This window comes from Orcinus orca, chromosome 9 (assembly GCF_937001465.1).
Source record: "Orcinus orca chromosome 9, mOrcOrc1.1, whole genome shotgun sequence".
NCBI lineage: Eukaryota > Metazoa > Chordata > Mammalia > Artiodactyla > Delphinidae > Orcinus > Orcinus orca.
The window spans coordinates 354,221-379,345 of NC_064567.1; the positions used below are offsets into that span (position 1 = coordinate 354,221).

At 43.8% G+C, this 25,125-nt stretch overlaps 1 protein-coding gene and 1 non-coding gene across 7 annotated transcripts in view; both read left to right on the forward strand.

The window, feature by feature from the left end:
• The first annotated feature begins 2,959 nt into the window (after positions 1–2,959).
• NCAPG2 (non-SMC condensin II complex subunit G2) overlaps positions 2,960–25,125 on the forward strand; it is a 61,964-nt gene continuing 39,798 nt past the window's right edge. For 2 of the 6 annotated variants that reach the window (XM_033408203.2, XM_049714690.1), the window contains exons 1-11: positions 2,960–3,065; positions 5,305–5,424; positions 7,098–7,286; positions 7,528–7,642; positions 9,517–9,719; positions 11,085–11,219; positions 13,925–14,019; positions 16,359–16,428; positions 18,769–18,855; positions 21,706–21,801; positions 22,444–22,569. In XM_033408203.2, coding sequence (XP_033264094.1) covers positions 5,347–5,424; positions 7,098–7,286; positions 7,528–7,642; positions 9,517–9,719; positions 11,085–11,219; positions 13,925–14,019; positions 16,359–16,428; positions 18,769–18,855; positions 21,706–21,801; positions 22,444–22,569 — 1,194 coding nt within the window. In that variant the 5' untranslated portion in view covers positions 2,960–3,065; positions 5,305–5,346. Of the gene's footprint in view, positions 3,066–5,304; positions 5,425–7,097; positions 7,287–7,527; positions 7,643–9,516; positions 9,720–10,100; positions 10,252–11,084; positions 11,220–13,924; positions 14,020–16,358; positions 16,429–18,768; positions 18,856–21,705; positions 21,802–22,443; positions 22,570–25,125 lie in introns of those variants that run through there. The other 4 variants (XM_033408204.2, XM_004281236.4, XM_033408207.2 and 1 more) reach the window with 4 other exon arrangements.
• Positions 15,114–15,220, forward strand: LOC117197202 (U6 spliceosomal RNA). The gene has a single exon (XR_004477740.1). It is a non-coding gene; the product is annotated as a U6 spliceosomal RNA (small nuclear RNA).

Below are 25,125 nucleotides of genomic sequence, written 5' to 3' on the forward strand. Positions count from 1 at the left end.
GGTTCTATGCTCGTGCCACTCAGGTTTTCTCTCTCTCCATCTTTTCTGCTATCGACTTCTAACTTGCACATTAGGATCACCTGGGGATCCTAATACTCGTTAAAAACACTAATGCTCGCTGTGTCCCCCAGTCGTCTGACTTAATTGGTCTGCACAGGTATAGGTTCGTGGTCTCATAAGCAGCTCACTAAATTCCAAACGGCAGCTTGGCGGAGCATGCTTTGCTTGGGCCATCTATCTCGCTGTCCTCTGAGTGACCCATGCAGGAGACCCCACCCAGCTCTGCGGTGGCCTCCCCGGGAAGAGCTGCCCCGTGCCCAGAGCCGGGAGGAAGATGAAGGCGGACAGCTCCCCTTTCCCCTCATCTTCCCAAGGTCATCACGGCAGGGGGCGTGCAAATGGCGCCTACAGAGGGGCGCCGTCTTCACCCTTCCCCCCCTCCCCGGTGTTTCACTCGGGTCTCTCAGTCTGGGGCCCAGTCCCTAGGGTAGGGCAAGGGTGGGCATCCGGCTTCCAGTTGCTTCTGCTTTTTCTTTCACTGTTGTTCAAATACATCCACGTTTCCCAACCTCAAACTTTTAGTGACAGAGACAGTACAGTATAAAATCACAGAAAGAAGGACGTATTTCTGCACGTGACTCCTCTTTAGCCCTGAGCCCGCCCCCTTTGGGCTGTGGCTTCAGAACCTCCTTGTTTTATCCCTTTCTACCCAGGAGACAGGACCACGGAAGAGTGGACACGGGGATGGGAAAAGGGAGGAAAGGGAGCAGGTTCGGCGCCCGGGAGGGCGTGAGCGCCCGCAGCCCGTCGCGCGTGCAGGCAGCTGTGGGTTCCGAGGCGGGAGTGGACGCCTAGGACGGGGTGACCGGCTCCAGAGTGAAGAGGGGGGCCTGAGCTGGGGCGTGGCATTCGGGGAGCCGGGGCTGCGAGGAAAGGCGACGGGGTGGGGGGAGGCGGAGGGGCGCGCTAACCGCCCGGGGATACGGCCGGCCTCTCCACGCGCCCGGTGGGGCCCTCCTGCCTCACTGCCGCAAGCTTCCTGACAGGCCAGGACCACCCCCAAAGGCTCTGCTTTCATGTTGTTGTAACGACAGTATTTTTGATCTCATGGGTTTAATGAGGCACGTGGTCAAGTTCATTTCACCTGTTTGTTTTCATTTTTGCTAGTGAGGTCCCTGGGGTCACAGCTGCAGCTGTGGCTCCCGTCATTTTGCCATTGGACAGCACTGTACCGGGCCGGCGGTGACCACCCTCCCCCTCCCCAGACCGCCAGTTAGTCCAGAATCCCCTCCGGAAGGTTCCAGCCTGAGGGAAGGCAGCTGCAGGGCTGCATCCTCACAGAGAGCGGCTGGGCAGGAGGGGACAGGGTTTTGCTGGCCAGGACCTGGGGGTTCCAGGGCACAGCGGAAGGATTTCTGACGTTGGGGTGGGTGGGGAAGGGCTAGCACGGGGTCTCATGGGGACCGGGGCTGGGAGGTGGGCTGCAGCTTTGCGTGGCGGCCGGCTTGAACAGGGCAGGGGCCCAGGGCACCTGCATCACAGCCAGGCCCTCACAGCAAAGCCCAAAGCCTCAGGACGCGGGGTGATGGGCTCACGCTGGACCCCTGGGGGCAGTCTCCCTCCAGGCCCTGACTCCAGGTGGAGGGCAGGCCTGGGGTGAGCCTGGGGCCTTTGCCGCTTGACCCTGCTGTCCGAGTGGGCCCATGGCCCCATCTTAGAGGTGCATTCTGTGTCCCTCAGCTGTTTATGAGCAGCCGCCGAGGCTTTTGCAACACGGTTCATTCTGCTTTGGCCGATGGGCTTAGCGGGGAGGCCTGGATTTGTGGGCCACATTGCTTCCGTAAACTGAGCGAGCGCCACCTGTAGCTCTCCAGGCGTGGGAGAGACACAAGCACGCAGTGGAAGACTTGATTTAAAAGAAGTTGTATTGGCAAAAGTGCCTTGGAATAAAAGAGTAACTGATGTAATTAATAGTAATTCAGTGTATCTGGCGAAAGGTTTTTTGGAAACCGAGAAATGATTTTAAGTGACTGGATAAAAATTCTTTTTGAAATTCAGGCGGTTTCCAAGTTTTTGAACAAAAATTGAAGGAAAGCCCAGTCAAGTTATTAGCTGATACAAGTTAAATTCAAAGAAATTGATGATAGATCAGTATGTGATTTTTGGCATTTTATTAAAATACATTCAAGGAATAAGGTACATTGCTATTAATTTTTTTTTCATTTCTGCCTGCTTTTTTTGGTGTGAACAAGTTTTCTCAGTATTTACATCTATTAAAAAATAAGAATAGAATATTTATTCTTAGAAACATAAATTGATTGAAAAAATAGTCTTAACCACAGCATTAAGAGGTGTGTTTCAACAAAATTTTAGTTTTATATTTGATAAGTACATATCAAATTTATAATCAGTTTATATGGCTTTGATCTATTTGTATCCCTAATTAATAAAAGTGTGAATCTAGAGCATTTTGGTCACGAGGTATTAAATATGTATCTGTATATACGTATATGTACTTATATATATATATATATATATATATATATTTGCTGGAGACATGGTCCATAGAAGCTGCGTAGCAAAAGTAGATGCTACGTTAGGACAGAATTATGTGGGAAACGTGGAATTGACATATGCGTTCACGAACACTCGTTGTCCAGTTGCTAGAGAATTCAGACATCACTTGATATATATAAAGGATGATGTCACAGTTTTATTTTGAGTCAATCTTTATGTCAGAGATTGCATCCATTTCAGTCATTTAAGGCAAGACAGATTTTGATATCAGGCTAAAAAATGTCAGGATCCGAGCTCGCGTGGAACAGGCGGGGCCCGGGCACGGGCCCGGGAGTGGTGGGCCTTGGGGGAGGGGCTACGGGCGGGGTGGGGCTCGGGCGCGCACTGGGAGGCGGAGGCGCACGCCCTCCGGAGGCCCCGCCCAGACGCTTCCAGTTCTCGCGAGAGCGGCGCGTGATGACGCGCGGGCTGGCGGAGCGCGTCGAGGGCGCCGGCGCGCGGGTTTGAATCTGGTCCGAGCGCGGGAAACTGCGGGTCCCGGGGACGAGGTGAGTGCCGCGGTGCCGGCTCGCGAAGGGCTGGGGGCAGGGGCCCGGGAAACAGCGGGGTCGGGCAGGTCGGGCCCCTAGCACCACAGCCTCCGCATGGGCCGTGATCTGAGCCCGCGTCCCGGCTGGCAGCTCTGAGGTGGCCGAGGAGGTGGGCACCGGGACCGGGAGCGCGCCACACTCCGCGCCTTCCCTCCAGGACTGAATTTAGAGGATATCCAGCCTGGACCCGGGACTGACACTGGACAGGACCCCCAGCCTGGGCTGGGAACTGACCCCGTATGGGACCCCCTGAGCCCTGGACCTGGGACTGACCCGAGACGGGACCCCCCCGAGCCCTGGACCGAGGGCTGACACCGGACAGGACCCCCAGTCCTGGACCCGCGACTGACCCCAGACAGGACCCCCAGCCTGGACCTGGGACTGACCTCAGTTCCCTGAGCCTCCGTGCTCTGGGAAACCCGTCCTCAAGTATCTCTCCTACGTCTGAGATGAATGGTTTGACCCAGGTGACGAGGGTTTTCCATGGCGACAGTGTGACAGGGATCTCTTTTTAATGCTCATCTTAATTCAGTGCCAGACCTCCTGTGTGAAGAGCATAGTGCCATGGGGACGGTAGCTGCATGGTGGGATGGTCTCTCACCTAGAAGGTAGCTCTGGCTGGAAGGGTGAGGTCTTGTGCACATAGTAGTGCGTCACTTTGAGAGAGAGAGATTGCGCGTAAGTTAAGAAATTAGTAACCCTTGAAGAACTACAGTCAGAGAGACAGTGGGGAGTGTGACAATAAGTCTGGTAGTCTAGTGGCAGTGGATTACTGTGGTTAAGACCAACATGCGAAGAATTACACTTGGAAATAGAGCAAACCAGAAAAGTTAGCAGAATCACAAAAAATCCAGGAGGGTCCCCAGTTTAAGGTATATGATTCCATGCAGTTGATCGCACCTTTTTGGAATATTGTTTATTTAAACTCTTGAAATGGCACTGGCCATTATCACTCATCAGGCTTGTTGCTGGTGGCCCTCCTGCCCGCTTAGCCAGTCACAAGTTATGCTCATAGCTCAGGCATCTGAGTTGAGGGGTGAGGTTACCACACTTCAGTGGTACTTATGTGGAGAAGTCATTTTCTATCCTTGTTGGTTTAATTTAAATGCTAAGATCTTGGAGTTCTGTATTTAAGATGACCCTATCCCCATAATTATTGCCGTTGGTACCAGTAATTTTCCATATTGCTCTCCTTATGACCGCAGGAGGTTTTCACTTATTTTTAAAGTGAGCGTCCTGTTACATGTGTGGTCCATCATTTTGCTATTACTTCATTGGACTGATGTCTTTCAAACCGGGCACTGCTAGCACTAGGTGGTGTAAATGGAAAATACGATTTGTTAGGGGAAACACGGGCAGGGAGGGAGGTTGCACACAGTCCCTGAGCTCTCGTCCCGCAGGGGTGGGGAGGAGGGTGCTGTCGTTGGGAGCACCTGGTGCACACCCTAACAAGCTCCCAGGTGAGCCCAGGGCCACACTCTGCGTAACAGTGTGACTGTGACAGGGATTTTCTTGATGGAGGAATGGTGCTTTAGGAAGGAGAGTCTTCAGGATTTAGCAGCTGGCCTTGGTCTTTTCTGAGCTGACTCAGACCTGAAGGAGCATGTTGCGAAGGTGCTGAAAGGGGGAGGAGGTGAGCCTCCTAGAGCTGTCGGGTTTCTCTTTCCTTGGTTGAGAACTTCGTTAACATTCGAAGGAAACATGATGTTATGTTGTTACTATTCTCAGTAAAGAAAACATGGAAGTTATTTTTATTTTAAATTAATTTTTATTGGAGTATAGTTGATTTACAATGTTGTGTTAGTTTCTGCTGTACAGCAAAGTGAATCAATTATACATATACATATGTCCACTCTTTTTTAGATTCTTTTCCCATATAGGTCATTACAGAGTACTGAGTAGAGTTCCTTGTGCTACATAGTAGGTCCTTATTAGTTATCTGTTTTATACATAGTAGTGTGTATATATCAATCCCAGTCTCCCAGTTTATCCCTCCCTCCCCTTTCTCCCTTGGTAGGGAAGTTATTTTTTAGATATTATAACTTGTTTATGTCAGAATATTGTTAGAAGCTGTCTATCATCGGTGGTACAGGGATTTTCTTGCAGTTTTGGATACTAACTAATGTACCGAATTACATCTTGTAGGAAAAGGTATATTTGCAAATGCAAGTTTCAATATGATTGTGGTTTTTACTAGGGTTACAGAATAAATGCCACATGAAAAACAGTTTGATCTGCCATGGAAAAACGTGAGACATTTGTACAAGCAGTGTCTAAGGAGCTGATTGGAGAATTTTTGCAATTCATTCAACTTGATGTAAGTTTTATGTTTAGCTTTATTGTGTTTGTGACTGTTAATGTAAGACATTTTCCTAAAATCATTATATCCATAAATGAAATATAGTCATCTCAGTGAATCCGTAGGGTCTAAGGTTTATTTAAAAAAGTAACACAAAACTATACTCAAATAGACCTGCTGATGGGCAACTACTCCCAAGTGGTATTCCCTCCTTTCTTTTAAGAGGGTTGCTGTAAGGATGCTAAGTGGTGTAGTGCAGTGTGCTTCTAATTACTTAAGTCTTTACTGACCTCTTGCTACGTGCGTGGCACAGTGAGGAAGACATCCTTTTTGTCCTCGGTTATCTCCCGGGTTGTGGTGGATTCAGGCGTGAAACTAGAGCAGGGTAAGGGCTAAGCTGGGACAAGGATGGGGAGGGTCAGGGTAGTTTTATCAGGGATCTGAATGGGCTGCTTGGAGAGTTGGGGAGAGAATTCTGGACAAAAGGGAAAGACAGAGACCCTTGAGCAGCTCGGGTGAGCAGAGGAGGCTGGTAGGATTAGGATGGAGAAGTGGCCTTAGAGGGCCCTGGGGGGCTGCCCCGCCCCTTGCCTAGTGAGGAGCCCTGCCAGTTCCACCTGCCCCTCCTCTCCAGCGTTCTTAGTCTTCCCGTATTCTTTTTGCATCATTGGAGAGTCAGTTGCAGGCCATATCTCATTATCCCTCAGTATTTCCCTGGGTTTCCCTAGAACATAGACACTCTCCCATAGAGTCACAGTAAAACCTTCAAAGAGGGAGCTGGACGGTCACCTGCAGGGTGTTTGCGGGTCTTTTTGCCCAGTCCCGTATCACACTCTGTGCTCCACTGTCTGACTTGCTGGTCTCTTTAATCCAGAGAGTTTCACAGCATCCCTTTTCATGACTGACAGTCTTGAGAAGTGCAGGCAGCAGTTCTGTGGTCTGTCCTTCCTTTACCCTTGTTTGCTGATGTGGTTAAGTTTGTTTATGCGTTTTGGAGGAACTGCGTACATAAGTGGTGTTAAGACCTCCTCACTGGGTAGAAGTAGTTGACGATTCTTGCCTGAATCGATTATTACTATGATAGCTACAAAATTGTGATTTCCCAATCTCATATTGCTTCTGTATTTATTCATTGCTATTATCAGTATGGCCTCGTTGATTCTTATCTTATTCAAAGGGTTACTATCCCTTACTGTCGCCATTTCGGTGCTCAGATCGTACCAGATTGGATTCAGGGACGAAGTCATGGCCCAGGTTAGGTTGGAGACCAGAAACTCAGCATGCAGTCCTTGGTGTGGATGCATTATTATCGGTGTTGCTTTTGTTCTTACTTTAGCGCTAGCATACTTTTGTAACCTAATTATAGACCTGGAGATGGTGGACATCTGGATGGATTGATTTCAGGGAGGGTTTTTGCTAAGTGGGTGAAGATTACTTTAGCAGGACTGACTGGGGGGAGGAGGAATCTGCTACTTTCTGCCTGATAACCCCTTTGCTTTTCCCTTTTAAGAATGGACTTTGTGAAAACTACAGCCAAACTCTTGAACTTGTAACTAAGTTAGTGCATAAACTTTTCATGAAAACTACAGCCAAACTCTTGAACTTGTAACTAAGTTAGTGCATAAACTTTTCGCCAAGGCTAGAACTAATTTTTTGTATTTGGAATGTAACAGTTGCTGTTTATTTTGCAGAAAGATGCTTCTGACCCTTTCAACTTAAGTGAATTGCTAGATGAATTGTCAAGGAAACAGAAAGAAGAGCTGTGGCAAAGACTCAAGAATTTATTAACAGATGTGTTGGTGGAGAGCCCGGTGGACGGGTGGCAGCCAGTGGAAGCCCCTGGTGAAGGCAGTATGGAAACAGAGCAGGGGTCAAAAATGGTAGCACTGGTCTTTCAAAAATCAATTTCCTTTTTCTTTGTTAAAAAATAATTGTTTTTTGTGTATAATTGAATTTTAGGTTAAGGAAAAATTTAAAGGTAGAAGTCAAGAATATCAGAAGTTCAGCTTTAATTCACTTTTTAGAATAAGTGTCAAATGTGGCTTGATTTTCTTTTACATTTAAAAATTAAATTTTAAGTTGATTTTAATTTACTTGTACTCTGATTTTTTTTATTTATAGAAAAAAAACATAGAAATAATTCATGCAATTACATCTGTGATTCTTGCTTCTGTGTCTGTTATAAATGAAAGTGAGAATTATGAAGCCTTACTGGAGTGTGCTGTTATATTAAATGGTAAGTTGACTCAGCTACAATGTGGCGTGTGTATGAGTGGTGTCTGAGTGACACTTGGTACAAGGGACCCCTCAGCAGCGGAGAAGCAGAACTTTGCAGTCAAGCTCTTGTACTTCAGCTAAAAGAAAATGAGCAAAAGAGCATTCTTTTAGGCGCTATCCTGAGTAATTATTTAGTGTAAGCCACATATAAATGTTTCACATGGTGAAAATGTGTGTTACTGAGCAACTGACTGCTGTTTAGGGGCTTTTAGAGATGTCTTATTTGACCTTCAGGACCAAGGATAAGAGCTGATAAAGGGGAAGCAGTCTGATTATAAATTTCTCAGCTAGTGATTACTGCCAGACATTTCAAGTTAGCCCAGCATTTGTGACATTGCATTTGTTTCTTTAAGTATGTTATGAACATGACCTGAGGAATAATTATTGACTCTTAGGGGAGTTTTACTATACTAATATTTATATCATGGTACTTTTCAAATTTTAACTAAAGTGTAAAACTGTAGTTATTAGTTTAGTGGGAACACTAGTCTGAATTAATGAGAAGATCTGATTTTGTAATATTATATGTGTAAAATTATAGACATAAAAGATGCAAAAGTAAGTTTTAGTAACGTTCTTTAATAAAAATATCCCAAGTACCCTCACCTCCACTGTGTGAATCTGATTAGTTCCATGTGACAGATTCTCAGCACCACTTGGTTTATATATCTGTTTAGTATGCTGTTTTATTAAGAATTCTTGTGTTGAAATAATGTGTCTTATTAAGAAGTTACCCTAACCAGTATGAAAGTAGCTCCCAAATGCTTGTGGGTGTTACCACCAGTTTATCTTCAGTCTCCCTACATGCTTTATAAAATGATGAATGCTAATATTGTGCATCAATCCCTTGGGCTTCCCTGGTGGCGCAGTGGTTGGGAGTCCGCCTGCTGATGCAGGGGACGTGGGTTTGTGCCCCGGTCCGGGAGGATCCCGCGTGCTGCGGAGCGGCTGGGCCCATGGGCCGTGGCCACTGGGCCTGCGCGTCTGGAACCTGTGCTCCACAGGGGGAGAGGCCGTAGCAGTGAGAGGCCCGTGTACCGCAAAAAAAAAAAAAAATCCCCATTAATTCAGGAATTTTACATCAGAGTAATGGCATTCGGATGTCTGTGGATTACAGTTATGAGCACATTATCAGTATTTTAAATTAGTTCTTGAGCTCTTCTGTTAATAAAAGTACTATAGCTTTTGTATTCGTTATAATAGTTGCTTTTACTGTTTTTCACTAGTGAGCCAGAACTTGAGGCCAACAGACTGAGGGATGGTTGTAGTGTGTTGCTGGTTACTACTGCTGAGCGTTGCCCTGGGCGTCTCTACACTCAGATTTGGAGCCCAGCGTCTGCCTTTTGTAGATTAGGAGTTTGGACAATAGGCCCTCTCTGGGTCTTCCAGTTCTAAAATTCTTGGTTCTACTGGGTCTGCTTTTTTTTTTTTTTTTTTTGGTGGTACGTGGGCCCCTCACTGCTGTGGCCTCTCCCGTGGCGGAGCACAGGCTCCGGACGCGCAGGCTCAGCAGCCATGGCTCACAGGCCCAGCCGCTCCGCGGCATATGGGATCTTCCCGGACCGGAGCACGAACCCGTGTCCCCTGCATCGTCAGGCCGACCCCCAACCACTGCGCCACCAGGGAAGCCCTGGGTCTGCTTTTATAACAATGGAAAACAATTTTGTAATTAACACCATTTGTTTCTCATAACTAATGTGTACAAATCTTTGGCAAGTTAAACATAAGCTAATATTTGCTTGGCAAACCTTTTAAGTCATAGTGCTCTACACAGCTGAATATGGCCTAACACTGGTTCACTTTACTCATCGCGCAATGACTGCTCCATTGTAGGTATTTTGTATGCGCTACCTGAGTCTGAACGAGAGCTACAGGGCTCCATCCAGGATCTGTGTGTGATGTGGTGGGAGAGAGGCCTTCCTGCCAAGGAGGACATGGGGAAGACTGCTTTCGTCATGCTGCTGAGGAGAAGTCTCAAGACGAAAACAGTGTGTTCGCTTTCTAAAGTACATGCTGCGTGTTACTTGAAAGTGCAGGTGTTTATACCAGTTAGTAATTGTGTTTGCTTGCGAGAGGCCTGGCCCAGTGGCTTTCAGTTAGGGTTTTGCACTGGAGGATATTCAGAGGTGGGCAGTCGAGGGTGGGCAGAGGCTCCACGTGTGGTCGTACGCAGGCTTTCTCCCCGTCTTCCTCGGTATGTGGCCTTTGAGAGGCTGTCCCCATGGTGGGAATTGCTCAGGGAAGGACAGAAGGGGGTGGGGTGGTCAGGTAGGGCCTGCAGACCCGAGGGGGCGCTGGGCAGGAGGGCAGCCAGGGTGGGGCTGTGGACTGCAGCCCAGGCCTGAGGAAGCTTCGGCGGGGCCAACAGAGGGCATGGTGAGGGTCGAGTGTAACTTGGGCTGTTTCTCATCCTTCAGTCTTTGGTATACAATTCAGAAATCCAGAAAAAGAGCAGTATTTTTCCCTGATCAAACAACGGCAGATACTTATGTTCATCTTAGAAAATTGGGCAAATGAAGAAGAGGGAAAATGAGGAAGAGAAAAATCGTCCATAATCCCACAGCCAAGGTGACCCTTGTGATTCTAGGGATCTTTGGGGATTTCTCTTTGACCGCCCCCCTCACATCTTTACTTACTTGTCACAGGTTCCTACAAAGGTACCTACAAAGTGAAATTTGTAGGTCAGTGGCTTTGAACTTGGAGCTCTTGGTACACATTGCCAACAGCTTTCTGTAAAGCTCGCAGCTGGTCCCGTTCTTACCACCCGTGGGAGAGTCCGTCTCACTGTGGTCTCCCAGGAGCAGTCAGTTATATGGCAGAAAAGAACATTTTTGGCTATGTCCTCAGCTAGTGCTCTGACTTTCTCTGCTGGCCATAGGAGTGATTTGGAAAATCCTGGTTTGTGTCAGAACTTAGCCTTAAGCCATCACTGGTTTGCCTTTTTAAAATCCATTTTCACTGGCCTTTTTGTTCAGCTTTTAAATCAAGACTCTATTTAACGTCTTCCTTATGTTCTACACCTGTGCCTTTACCACAGTAGCCGCTAGCCACACAGGGCCATTTACATTTCAAGTTAAGAAAGTTAAAGCTTTGTTTCCTCGGTGGCACCAGTCCCATGTCAGTTGCTCCATAGCCGGCCGTGGCTGATGCTCCACACTGGCCAGCATAGACTCATCCTCGTCGCACAAAACTGGCGAGCAGCACTGTCTGTCAACGTCTCTGCTTTTGCCTAGGTTTTAAGAAAATGTTCTCTAGAGTTCCATGTGCAAATTTTAAGATGTTTTCTCTTGTCATTATTTCTTTTTTTGATGATACAAAATAGTCTCATAGTTATTTTGAAATGTGACCTTACCCTTTATAAAAGAAAAACTCAGGCGTTTTTCTTTTCATGTCATTCCCAGGGTGCAGACATCTGTCGGCTATGGCGTATCCATCAAGCTTTATATTGCTTTGATTATGATTTGGAGGAAAGTAGAGAAATTAAAGACATGCTGCTCGAGTGCTTCATAAATGTTCATTATATCAGAAAAGAAGAGGTAAATGGTTTTTCTTTTTTGGTGTGTTTGTGAACTGCTTTTTAATGGAAGTTTTTCTTAAGTTCATGTGTTTGCTGTTTGCATCATGCTCAGTGTATTAATAAAAGAGTCAGCTTAACTATCAAGAGCTATTGTATTTTTTGCAATTCATTTTTACTGCATGGCAGCGTTAAGCAAACGTTTTCCAAGTCCTTGCGTATTTCATCATTAAATCAGAAGGTAACAGGTGGCTGTGGGAATCCTGGGGGAACCATGATTGCATTTTAAATTAAAAATGAATAAAAATAAGGTTGAGCAAGCACTTCCCCATGGATCTGACCCTCTGCCCTAATTGCAGGTTAATTGGCATATAACTCAAACCCATCATCACACAGTATTCTTGGTTTCTTTTTCCTACCCATCCAATAAATCCAAAGAGAGACTTCTGGCCCAGTGCTACATTGTCCACTGGTGGTGACTCCCACATGTGGCTATTGAGCAGGCTCATGAAATGTGGCCAGTCCAGTTGTGGCCTTGAGTGAAAACTACACACGGATTTGAAACTTAATACGGGAAAAGAATGTTAAATATCTCACTAATAATTTTTATATATTTATTACATATTTAAATGATACTTTGGATATATTGGACTATATAAATATATTATTAAAGTTAATTTAATCTTTTTTACTTTTATTAATGTGGCTACCAGAGGATTAAAAATTGCAGAGTGGCTTGTCTGGTTCTCTTGGACACGTTGGTCCGTTGTCTTAGGAGTTTTCCGTAGTTGTTGTAGATCGACTGTATCTCCATGCCGGGGATGCAAAGCCCATTTTTTTATTATAGAATGTAGCCTTCTTCTGATTACTTGCGGCCTGACAGATCTGATTGGAGGCAAAAGGAGGCAGTTGTCACCCCCCCGAAGGATGTGTGGGGAAGGACCTCCCAGAGGAGGGGGGGGGCCCTAAATGAACAGTTTGCTCAAGGTTTCACCCTCACAGCTGGCCAGGGGAGCGAAGGATTTGACCCCAGTTTGCCCACTCCCCACGCACAGTCTCTGCTGGCGAGGTTAAAGGGCTGTACCAGATGACTGGCCACACTGGCCAAGACCTTCAGCTCTCAGGGTCAGAAAGGCTGTGTTCAGACCCCTGTTTGTCCACTGAGTAGGTGGTGACCTTGACCACACTCCTTTCAATCTAAGTATTTCCTTCTGTAAAATAGGAGCAGCAGGTGCCCTCTCCCAGGATTCCCTTGAGCGGCACACGAGGCCATTCATAGAGCTTTTAGTGCCTGCAGGACAGGAAGTGCCTTGATTGTGCTCTTGCTACTCTCCCATCATCATTGTTGGGAAGACGCTGGATGCATGGCCTCTGCCCTGAGTATCCCAGGGTTGTTGTGAAATTTGGGAGAGTAAAGAAGTTACGAGTGGATTCAGATAAATAAACTTTATTTATGTTGACTTATACATAGCGGTGGATGAAGTGTGCTTGTCTCACACATACATATGTGCAGGTGTAGACATAAATATATACGTGTGTGTCTTAAAGCTCTCTCTTTTTTTAAATTGATGTGCTCTTTTGAATTTAAGATATCTAAACTTAGTCTCCTTATCAGTCATTAATTTGGTCATGTCAGTTTCCAGTCATTCTTGGTAAACAATAAATCTCTACTCTACTGGCAAGTTACTTCCAGTAAATACTTTTTTTAAAAGTTTATTTGGCTGCACTGGGTCTTAGTTGCCACAGGTGGGATCTTCATTGCCACATGTGGGACCTTTAATTGCGGCATGCATGTGGGATCTAGTTCCCCGACCAGGTATTGAACCTGGGCCCCCTGCATTGGGAGCGCAGAGTCCTAACCACTGGACTGCCAGGGAAGTCCCAGTAAATACTTTTTAAAAAACTTACCTGTTGCAAGCATATGGTTACCCTGCCTTTTGTATCAAAGTGTGTTGTGTGTCTGTAGGACTCCAGACACTGGTGTGCTGGTAGCAGTGAGAAGGTGATGGTGTCCTTCACAGGCAAACTCTGGGCAGATGTATTTTATTCCCCCTGTAGAGAGTAAATATAATCTTCCTTTTTAGGTTCACATGTGTAATCTAGTAGTATGCATAAAAATTAATATTACATGATATATGTATGACATTTATAACTACATATAATATATGGGGACTATATGTATTTGAAGATTCTACCTTGGCAAATACTCAGCCTCTTAACTTCATAAGCCCTCGGTTTTGTCGTTTATAAAAGATGAAATGAAGTGATGTTCAGTTCCATTCCCACCCCAAGATGCTAGATTTCAAGCATTCTTTGATTTTAGGTTGTGGAGACATCAGGACAGAGCCAGAGTGAAGTGCTGATGCATCATTTAACTTGACTACTGGGCTGTGGGGTAGCTATCTGGGTCACCCTGTGGTCGGATAGGAGTAGCCCAGAGGTGCCTGCTGCTCCACCCTCCACGGGGAGCCTCCCACCTTCTGCTGCTGCCCAGCTCGGTCCCTCCGAGGCTCCCGCCGCCATCCCCACACAGGGCTGCCACCGGAAGCACTGTGCTCGAGTGCAGCTTCAGTGTGTAGATTCTAACTTAGAAGTATGGATGCTTCCTTGTTGGGTGTAGCAAACTTCAGTGTTACTACACTTTCAAAGAATGTTTGTTTTTTGGTTCCTGGGAACTTTTTATTTGGTTGCAATTTTAACATTATATTCTATTTTTTTAATTTATAGGGAAGAAGATTTCTTAGTTCTCTCTTCAACTGGAATATAAATTTCATTAAAATGATCCATGGGACCATTAAAAACCAGTTACAAGGATTACAAAAGTAAGTATTAAGGGCAATTAATATTTTGTGCTTAGTGTGGTTTTGAAAGTTTCTATGTGACCTGACTTTTTTTTTTTTTTGGTACGTGGGCCTCTCACTGTTGTGGCCTCTCCCGTTGCGGAGCACAGGCTCCGGACGCGCAGGCTCAGAGGCCATGGCTCGTGGGCCCAGCCGCTCCGCGGCATGTGGGATCTTCCCGGACCGGGGCACGAACCCGTGTCCGCTGCATCAGCAGGTGGACTCTCAACCACTGTGCCACCAGGGAAGCCCGAGTGACCTGACTTTTAAATTATATTAATGCATTAGAAGCTTTAAAAATTATCTCTTAAACTATTATTTATTATGTACTGTTGTATCACTGGATATTTTTTTTCCTTGCTATAGGAAACCATTTTTTTTCCGTAGTGACACTGAAATTAAGATTTTACTTTGTGGTAGTTCTTTAAATAGTCAAATTATTTACCAGTTAAATTTCAGCTTCAATCATAGTAAAGCCCATGTCACTAGCACTTCTGATACCTTTGGACGTAATGTGCACTGTGCAATTTCCCGTGGACTGAGCTATGTGGTTGGTGGGAAGAGCCCTTGGGGAAGGGGCTTGGAAGCATGCCCTTGTGCGAGCTCCCAGCCTCTGGGCCCTGAGAGCATTTGGAGCTATCTGCTGGATTCACGGCCAAGTACTTAATCTGCTCCGGGGCTGAAGGAGGCTGCATTTTTTATTTATTTATTTACTTATTTATTTATTATTGGCTGCGTTGGGTCTTCATTGCTGCGCGCGGGCTTTCTCTAGTTGCGGCGAGCGGGGGCTACTCCTCGTTGTGGTGCGCGGGCTTCTCATTGCGGTGGCTTCTCTTGTTGCGCAGCACGGGCTCTAGGCACGTGGGCTTCAGTAGTTGCGGCACACAGTCTCTAGTTGTGGCTCTCAGGCTCTAGAGCGCAGGCTCAGTAGTTGTGGTGCACGAGCTTATTTGTTCCACGGCATGTGAGATCTTCCCGGACCAGGGCTCAAACCCGTGTCCCCTGCACTGGCAGGCAGATTCTTAACCACTGTACCACCAGGGAAGCCCGAGGCTGCATTTTAAAACCAAATCCTTGTGTTTGCTTTGGCAGCGCATATAATAAAATTGGAATGATACAGAGTAGATTAGCATGGCTCCTGTGCAAGGATGACACCCAAATTCGTGAAGTGTTCCATATTTTTTACAGATTGCCTACAAACACATGAAAGGATGCTCAACATCACTAATCATTAGAGAAATGCAAATCACAACTACAATGAGGTTATCACCTCACACCAGTCAGAATGGCCATCATCAAAAAATCTACAAACGATAAATGCTGGAGAAGGTGTGGAGAAAAGGGAACCCTCTTGCACTGTCGGTGGAATGTAAATTGATACAGCCACTATGGAGAATAGTATGGAGGTTCCTTAAAAAACTAAAAATAGAACTACCATACGACCCAGCAATCCCACTACTGGACATATATCTTGAGAAAACCATAATTCAAAAAGAGTCATGTATCACAATGTTCATTGCAGCACTATTTACAATAGCCAGGACATGGAAGCAGCCTAAGTGTCCATCAGCAGATGAATGGATAAAGAAGATGTGGCACATATATACAATGGACTATTAGCCATAAAAAGAAACGAAACTGAGTTATTTGTAGTGAGGTGGATGGACCTAGAGACTGTCATACAGAGTGAAGTAAGTCAGAAAGAGGAAAACAAATACCGTATGCTAGCACATATATATGGAATCTAAAAAAAAAAAAAAAAAAAAACCGAATCCTCAAACTCTTGAGGTGGGCCTGGTTACATCAGGCAGCTGTGTAAGTATTGAGCCGGGATGTGATTCTGGATCTCTGATTGTTTACTAGAATGCTTTCTCCTGTTCCCTCATTTGCAGAATGTTTAGGTTGAACCAGCAGATTTTCCTAATTATGGATCTAAGTCAACCCTGGTATTTTAGGGCTCCCTGTACCTGAGCGAACTAGTCCGGAAAGTCCAAAATGACTTCAAGTCAAAAAGTGTACTTATATTTAAAGGCTTTTTACTTAAGGATTTGGTTCTGGGCTATGTGTCATAGTTTTATAGGAAATAATAAAGTTCTGGGGAAGCCGGACTGAGAAGGAAGAAATGGTTTGATATTTCAGTCCTCCTTCTCTGGACTTTTGTTTTCTACTTTCTGCTGCAGGTGGATAACATATCTCTGTTTTGCAAAGCACTAGTCCAAAACAGTTTCTTCTTCCCTAGGAGAGGAGAGTTCCTGAAATGATACACATTAAAAATATAATTCTTCTGACTTGCATTAAAATTTTTTGATTTTTTCTTCTAGATCTTTGATGGTACACATTGCAGAAGTTTATTTCAGAGCTTGGAAAAAGGCTTCAGGGAAAATATTAGAGGTATTTCCTTTTCGTTTTATGAAATGTTAACGTTTTTATTGTGTTCTGGTTACTAAATAAGTAGCTACAGTAGGGCCATTTGAAACCTGTGCTGATGCTTGTCTGTCACACTAAAGCCCATGGTGAGCGTCCTCCACGCGCATTCAAGGTCACGTCCGTGCCTGAGCACAGCCTCAAGATGCCCGTGACTCACTGTGCTGTGTAGTTTGAGTGGAATCAAGACTTTTGCCCCAGGCATTTTGGCAGCTCTAGACCTGTAGTGCCCAGCCACATGTGGCTGCCGGGCCTCTGAAACGTGGCCAGTCCAAACTGAGATGGGCTGTAAACTCACCAAACTTGGAAGACAGTGTGGGAAAAGAAGAATGTAAAATATCTCGTGGTTATTTAAAAAAGAATATTGATTGCATGTTGAAATGATAGTGTGTTGGATATATTGGGCTAAACAAAATATATTATTAAAACAAGTTTACCTTTTCCTTTTTCTGATTTTTATGTGGCATCTAGAAAGTTTAGAATTGTGTTTGTGGCTTGGGTCCTGTTTCTTCTGGCCAGTGCTCCTCGGTACCCTCTGGCCACCTCTTTCACATCATCTGAGAATTTAAAGACTGTGTTTGAATACAGCTAACCTTTAATGACTATAACACCTACATTCTGGCTGTGTAATTCACAGTCACAATTAAACATTCACAGGCTCTTTTGGAAAAAATCAAAAGAAAGTGTCTTTGTCTGATATCCCTTGTGTTTTTCTCATACTAGGTTCTTAGATGTGTTTTTTTCCTTCTGAGAGTAAAATTTTTACTCTTAAGTCATAAAGGGGTCTTTCCTCCTGGGGGAGCAGGTCCTGGACTGGTGGAGGTGGGGAGAGGGGAGGTTAACCACCGGATGTTTGGAGTTGATTTCTGCCCACTCTGCTCTCCTGCCCAGCTTAAGCTTTGGTTAACTATACTGGGGTCTATCACTGACATCTACTTCTAGAAAACTAAAACTTACCACTTCTGTTCCCCTGCTGACAACTTGTAGAATAGTTTTACAGTGTATAATTTTTTGGAGAAATGGCAGAACTGGAACAATTGTTATGCATTTTTTTGCATTGCTTTATTACTGCATGAAACTTGTTCACAGGAAGGAGTATTTGTTCCCCTTTTCTCCAATAGTGGTTTAAAAAATAGGAGTTTGTAATTTAAAATTTAATTTTGACTAGATCTGTACCAAATTAGTACTAGCAATTTGTACTTCTCAGCTTCACTCCCTTCCCTCTCTTCCCTCTGTCCCTTCAAGTTTTTAAAGCAAATTCCAGACGTGACACCTTATTTATGTGTACTTCAGTATGCATCTCTAAAAAGTATGGTTATACAGTGCCATTATCATACTTCACAAAATTAACAATAATTCCTGCGGATTTAAAAAATTAATTGGGTCATATTTAAATTTCTCTGCTTTGTTTAAAAAATGTCTTTTCATAGTTTTTTTTGGAATCAGGATCCAGCAAGTCTCCCAATTGCATTTGCTTGTTACAGCATTTAAACCTCTTAGAGCATTCCTCACTCTTCTCTTTAAAAAAAAATGTCTGCCATTGATAATGTTGAAAAGCATGGGTCAGTTGCAGGATGTCCATGTTCTGGTAGTTAGCTCTCAGGGGTCAACTTCTGTGGCCCAGACACTTGACTGGCAGTGCCGTGTGTCTCCTATGTCATTGCAAGTCAGACAGTTCAAAGTTAATGGAGAAGAGGTAAAAATGTTAGTAGCAAATTTTCCTTATCTCCTTCCCTAAAACCATGGAATCCTGGGTATGGAGGCAGAATGCAGGCTAACACACCAGGCCTTCACAGTCCTGGCTTGAACGAGGAGCTGCCACATCCCCGCCCCTGCCCCGCCCCTCTCTGTGGCAGCCCTGAAAGGTGGTGTTTTGGTCAGTTTGGAATCATGGCCCCCACCTTAGAGGTAGTTCATTGTCTGTTCTGGGGGGGCTCTTGGAACATATCCGGTCTTCTGAGATTATCAGGATGACTCAGGAGAGGGTGCTTCCCGGCCCCCCTCAGTCTCTGAGCCCTGTCTGGCTTGAACCAGGCTCCAGTGCCTTGCTATTTAGCACAAATGTGATATTTCATCAAATAAGACAAAGGAAACTAAAAGTTCTCTTTGGTATATGAAGATGAAAGGAATTCTAAGAGGTGTAGACTTAAAGTCGAAAAGCTCTGATGAAAGGATCCAGGCTTTTTCCCTCATGAAATAGAAGATGAACAGATCAGACGGTCCTTTTGTGCTCTAACCACTGTAATGCCTGTCCTGCCGTCTGTGGGAATGCACTCACCCAAGTTCTCGCGTTCGGTGTCGTTGCAGGCCATCGAAAATGGCTGCATCCAGGACTTCTTGTACCATGGGGTCCACCTTCCTCGGAAGTCTCCAGTGCACACCAGAGTGCGTGAGGTGAGCCACACTCTCACAGCACTTTTGAAAATCATGTCTCATCTTTTTTGTTTTCAGATAATTGTTTTTGTGAAATTTTGTTAAGCTTTCACAGGCATCCGTTAAAAGGATTTCTCAGAATCTTGATACTTGGAACCTGGGACTTTTACCCTGCCACCAAAGTTTTGATTAGGAAAACAAAGGTCTACTGTTAAGACATCAGAACTTTATTCAAACAACTCTAATTGAATTATTCGACATAAAAATGCATAGAATCGTCACTTCCTTACTGCCACTACCACTGTTTTCAAAAAAAGGCTATTCAAGATTATTTTTTGTTATTTACTCTCATACATTACATTTCCACTTTGTATTCTGCAAACCAAATTGAGTAAATGCTTTGATAGTTTCTCTTGATACAATTTTATTTTTAAAAGGTAGTCTCAGAATTTGGATATGGATTTTATCCTCATGTTGTGCATGATCTGACTAAACAAGGCTCTGCTGTCAGTGTGGTTTTTACACTGACAGGAGTTGGCTGATCACAGTGACCCTGGGGAAGGAATTGGAAGGTCTGGTCTGTGGTGCTGGTCAGTGCCCTAATCCAGGGGCGACGCCTTCTTTGCTTTCTGTTAGTCTTGGCAACTGTGTGTCAAGCTAAGGGAAGAAAGGCTACCTCTTTATTTTTTTGTATAGTGAAACTATTATTTGTAGGACGTAAATTTACTAATTATATTAAGTTTGAATGGACAAAAAACATTTCTTTTATGTTTTTGATGATTTACTTTGCATTATCCAAAGATAAAGAACCAGGGATAAATATATCCACGTGCCCCTTCCAAGCCCCCAGCACACACACAGTCCCAGGTGCTTCATAAGCTGTAGGACAGTTGGGGTCACTTACTTCATGTGTATGATTTGGCGTTTCAGATTCTATTTAATCATAAAGAATAACGTCATGTTAAACTGTACAGATGTGTGATGTAGTTGCTTCACTCTTGGACCAAATAACTAAAGACTTTTTCATACCTGATTTTCTGCTGTGATAGTGTGAGTGATTAAGGTATTATAAGTATAGGTATCATCATTTGTTAAATTTATGGAAAAATGCACAGAAGGAATTGAAAGGCAGAATATTAGATTTCACTTTTCAAATGAAATGTATTCCTGGACTCCAAGTAATTGTTCCTATTGCTTATAACACATTATAGCTTCTTTCTCAAATCCTTTTTTTGATAAATATCAACTTTACCTGATAAGTCATTTTATTGCTATATTGAAAGAAGCTTCAGGAAATACCTTAGGAGTCATTTGAAAGTAAGAAATCGTCATATCGTTGATGAAAATCTTCTAAAATTAGGTAGTAGTAATGGTTGCACAACTCTGAATATACTAAAACCCACTGAACTATATACACTTTAAAAGAGTGACTTTTATGGTATGTGAATTGTATCTCAGTACAGCTGTTTAAAAGCTTTCTATGGGGCTTCCCTGGTGGCGCAGTGGTTGAGAGTCCGCCTGCAGATGCAGGGGACGCGGGTTCATGCCCCGGTCCGGGAAGATCCCACATGCCGCTGAGCAGCTGGGCCCGTGAGCCGTGGCCACTGAGCCTGAGCGTCCGGAGCCTGTGCTCCGCAACGGGAGAGGCCCGCGTACCGCAAAAAAAAAAAAAAAAAAAAAAAAAAAAAAAAAAAAAAAGCTTTCTATGAAGTGAGTATACCATTGATAACAAATTAATATTGTACACAGAAAAACAAATGATAGACTAAAATCTCCTAAATGAAAAATTAACAATCAGAAAAAAATAATCCCCAGATTGTAGTTTTTAGGGCAAAATTGATTCAAGTTTGCTTAAAGTATAGTCTGTAGTTTTATAGCCTAATTTAAAATTTTTTTCCATTTTTCATTAATACAATTTTAGCTCCAAGAGTTGTGAATTAAGGAAAAAGGCAACATTGATTGTTGTTGGGGGCAGGAGTCTGTGAAGAGTTGCTGGAAGATTCTGGCTGGTTAAAAAGGAAGTAGAAGAGAACAAAGGGATGGAGCTAAAAGAGCAGTGTGTTTTCTGATTATCCATGAGTTTGGGGATGAACTTGACATCTAAATTAAGTTTCTCCTGGAAAGGATCACTAGGCAGTGACACCTGTTTGAGATAAAGTCACCCTTCGGGATCTGCGGGGGATTGAGTACCAAATGCACGGATGCTCCAGTGCCTTATACATCCTCGTACACTTTACATCATCTCTAGATTACTTACAGTAACTAATACAGTGTAAATAGTTGTAAATACTATGTAACTATTATGTAAATAGTTGCTAGTACGCAGCAAATTCAAGTTTTGCTTTGAAACTTTCTGGAATTTTTTTTTTTCCAAATATTTTCTATCCAGGCTTGGTTGAATCCACAGATGCAGAATCTGTGGATATGAAGGGCTGACTGTATATCCTGTTTTTGAATGCCCAATATAGGTTCTTAAAACAAAAGACGGTTGTAGCCAGTGCATTGTAGAATCAGAATGGGTTGTAGAAAGCACTTAGGCTGACTCCTTTTTCATTTGACCCTGAAGGTCAGAGGTGTAAGTGACTTTTTATGAGGTTTTGTGGCTACTGGTAGAAGAGTAGAAGCTGGAACCCAAACCTTTGTACAGCCCAAGGCCGTGGGTCTTTCTCTCCACCATAGATGCCTTTTGCATGATTTCCATGTTCCGTGCTGTCAGCATGTCTTTCCACTGTGGTTCCTGTTAGAAAGATTTGTCAAGACTTATGAATAAGGTGCAGCCTATGCTCCCTGTTGTTTCCTCAAAGTAGGATCTTAGATGCTTTTTTGAAAACACCAATGTTACCATTCTGTTCTTCTGTTCTTGGCTCTTAGGTGCTGAGTTATCTTCATCGTCAAAAGGAAGTTCGGCAGGGAGTAGAAGAGATGCTTTACAGATTATATAAGCCCATCCTTTGGAGAGGATTAAAGGTACACCTCTTAAATAGTCTCTCTCTGTTTAGAATGCTAATTATGCTTTTGAGTTTCACGTACTCTAATTCAGAATTGCAGTAAGGCACTAAAAGTAAGACTCGAGGCTGGGAATGCTGTGAGATTTCGGGTGAATATTTTATTCTTTTATTAAAAGCATTTCTTAAACTGGGAATCTGAATTGGTTTAGTGCAGACTGCACAGCTGGAAGGAGGGTAGACATGCTAATAAGTAATCTGGCAGAGCTGGGCTGTACCGTCCTGGTCCTCAGGACCTCCTGCTGGTGACTGGGGGACAAGATGACAGCACTCTGAGGAGTGGTCAGACGAGCACACGGGTAATTTTCAACACAGGTGACTCTGGTGTTGGGAGCGGGACATGATGGTCACTGTTTCTTAATGACACAAGATGGGCTTTGAAGCAAGGAAACATCTTTTAATATCTGTCGACATGGAGCTGGGAGTTCAGCTTCACTTAAGGAAGGTCTCACAAGTTTGGTTAGTTTAAATGTTACAGTTGTCTTTAATTTGTAGATAAGTCTATATTGAGACACTAGAAGCATTACTTTAGGAATTCTGCACTGAAGCCTTTGAATGTCAGCTCGCTCTTTGGATTCTGAAACTCTTCTTTCAACTATTCCAGGCCAGAAACTCGGAAGTCCGGTCCAATGCTGCACTGCTGTTTGTTGAAGCATTTCCTATTAGGGATCCAAACTTTAATGCCATTGAGATGGATAGCGAAATTCAGAAACAATTTGAAGAACTCTATGTATGTATTTCATGTGGTCGATCTCTTTAAGCCTTCAGCTCTATCTGGGCCTCGTGTGGGTCCTGGCCATCCCCCCGTAACTGCCCTGTGTTGACCCCACATGGCAGACTTCCCAGATCTTGACATTCTTCAAGGAAATCCATTCTCTCCCTGGTACCTCTGTGACAGTGTGGACTCGTAATCTGTTTCCTCTTCCTCTCAGTCTCCTTTAGGACATCTAGTCGTTTATTGTGGGTAGTTTTAAGCGTCTTACGTTTGTCCCCGTCACCCTAGCAGAGAGACATTGTAACAGTGGTTAGGACAGACGCTGTGTTTGATCCCATCCCTCGTTTGATAGCTGTGAAGCTTGGGGCAAGTTTGGGCACTGACTTTTCTGTCTTCATCTGTGAAGCGGGCACGGTGATAGTGCCTGCTGTAAAGTTGTGTGGCAGCGTTGTGAACAAACACACACTGGTTATGTTTTAAGGCAAGTAACGCCTGTTGCAATGGATGTTTTTCAGATGACTGACTTTTCGAATGAGACGTTAGGACATCAGGATGCGACATTTATTTCCAAGGGGTATCTCGAATCTTTTCACCTGGTGGGAGAGTGTGAGCCTCTGCTTCTTTCTCTACAGCCCTTTACATTTGCAGGGTCTCCTGACACAAGCTAAGAAATATTACTTATTGTCCTAGTTAGTAGAATAACATTTTAGGAAGTGATAGCAAAAATGCCATGATGATGGTTACCCGTAGCAGCCCTAAAAACTTCCTCTGGTTTGTTTGTTTTCTGATCTCCTATGAAAAATCTCAGACATGCAGAAAGTTGAAATAATAGTATAATGAGTGTGTGTCTACTTACCTCTTCACATGCATTCACATATGTGCATTCACATATACATGCATAAACACCCAGCCACACACACAGACACACGCACCCCTAAAATGGACAGTCATTAGTGTTTTGCCATGTGTGCCTCATCTACATGTGTGTTTATTTACAAGTCCCTTTGAGGGTCATGGTTAATTTTGTGGAAAGATGTTTTTGGGCAAACCAAAACTAGATTTTAGTAGCTTTTAGCCATAAAACTATGAAAAAACTTTTGCTCTTTTTAATGCAGGTGTCCAATCTATGAACCACCTCTGTTTTTGCCTGAGTTTTTAAGTCTCTGCATTTGAATGCAAAGATGGAGTGTGTGGCGGTGGCCCAGCTCCCACCCCTCCTACATTGGACCCGTTGTGTTACTTGCCTACAGTGATTGCTTGGCCCCAGCCGCTGACCTGACTGTATACGAGGACGACGTTGCAGGACTGGGGCCACCTGTCAGCCCACAGATGGCAGTTTGCACAGTGATTAGCGTGGGGTCAGGCGTTTTGTTCCGAATGCCGGTTCCCACCTAAGAAGTCTGATCTCTTTCAAATTACTTCATCTCTCTCTAGTCCTGGTTCTTCTTTAAATCTGGGAATAATATTTTATAGGATTGTGATGAGGTTTCAGTGAAAATTTGTGTATAAAGCATTTAGCTCAATCCCTAGCCCTAAGATGACAGTGGTTATAGCTGTACAAAAGGACATTAAAATATGTAAAGGGTTGTAACTGTCACACACAGTCCTCTATAACTCAGAGCAGTCTATATTCGGATTAATCACGGTGAGTTTTGTATTTGTTTTATTAACTATTTAAAAAATAAAAATTATTGCATGCTATTTTGTTCGAATTTAAGGAAAGAAAAGCACTAAAAGATTGTCAAAGTCACTTAAGTGTTTTTTTTTCAGAACAAGAAATATTAAATTCTAAATAATTCCTTTAAATTAAAAAAATGGTAGGTTGTAGAAAACATGTTATACATGTACATGTATAATATAACATGTACATATTATACATGTACATGTTATAGTTAGTTTTTAAAGTTGCATATGTCTTAGTGGAGATAGGGTTATGTTTTTCAGGTAGCAAAACTTAGTCAACAGTCTAAGAAAAATGAGATGTCACTGTCAAAACAGATTTAAAACAGCAATAACAGATTTTCCACTCTAAGTCTTGTTTGGGATGAAAACTGATAGGGAAAGGCTCATGTGTAAGCAGCAGGTCCTCTGGAAGCCTGGAATCACCTTCGGAAGTGCAGTGAACGTGCTGAGGGGGTGATGGTAGCCAGCGAGTGTGAGAGCCGAGAGAGTCTCGGTGGGTCCTACCTTGCCGCAGGGCGTCCTTGGGGAGGCAGGTGCCTCTAACTGTTTGAGCCCTAAAATGTTCTTTATTCTTCTGTGACAGTTTACAGTTTGTCCAGGTCGAGAATTTTGTATTCAAAATCATTTTATTCCAGGACTGCCAAAATATTTTGTATTGTTTTCTAGTGTCGAGGGTATCTGAAACTTTAAGGATGTTTTCCTTTATCTTTTGATTTTTTTCTGCTGCTGTAGCATGAAATTCAGTCCATTGGTTTGAATCTTAGACAAAGGGAACCTTCTTAATCTTTTTCTTTTCTACTTTCCAGTGTCTGTTTGTTTCTAACTTCTTTTATGAAGCAGGGCAATGTAGTAGTTAAGTTAATAACAGTAGTAGTTAAGAGCAGGAGT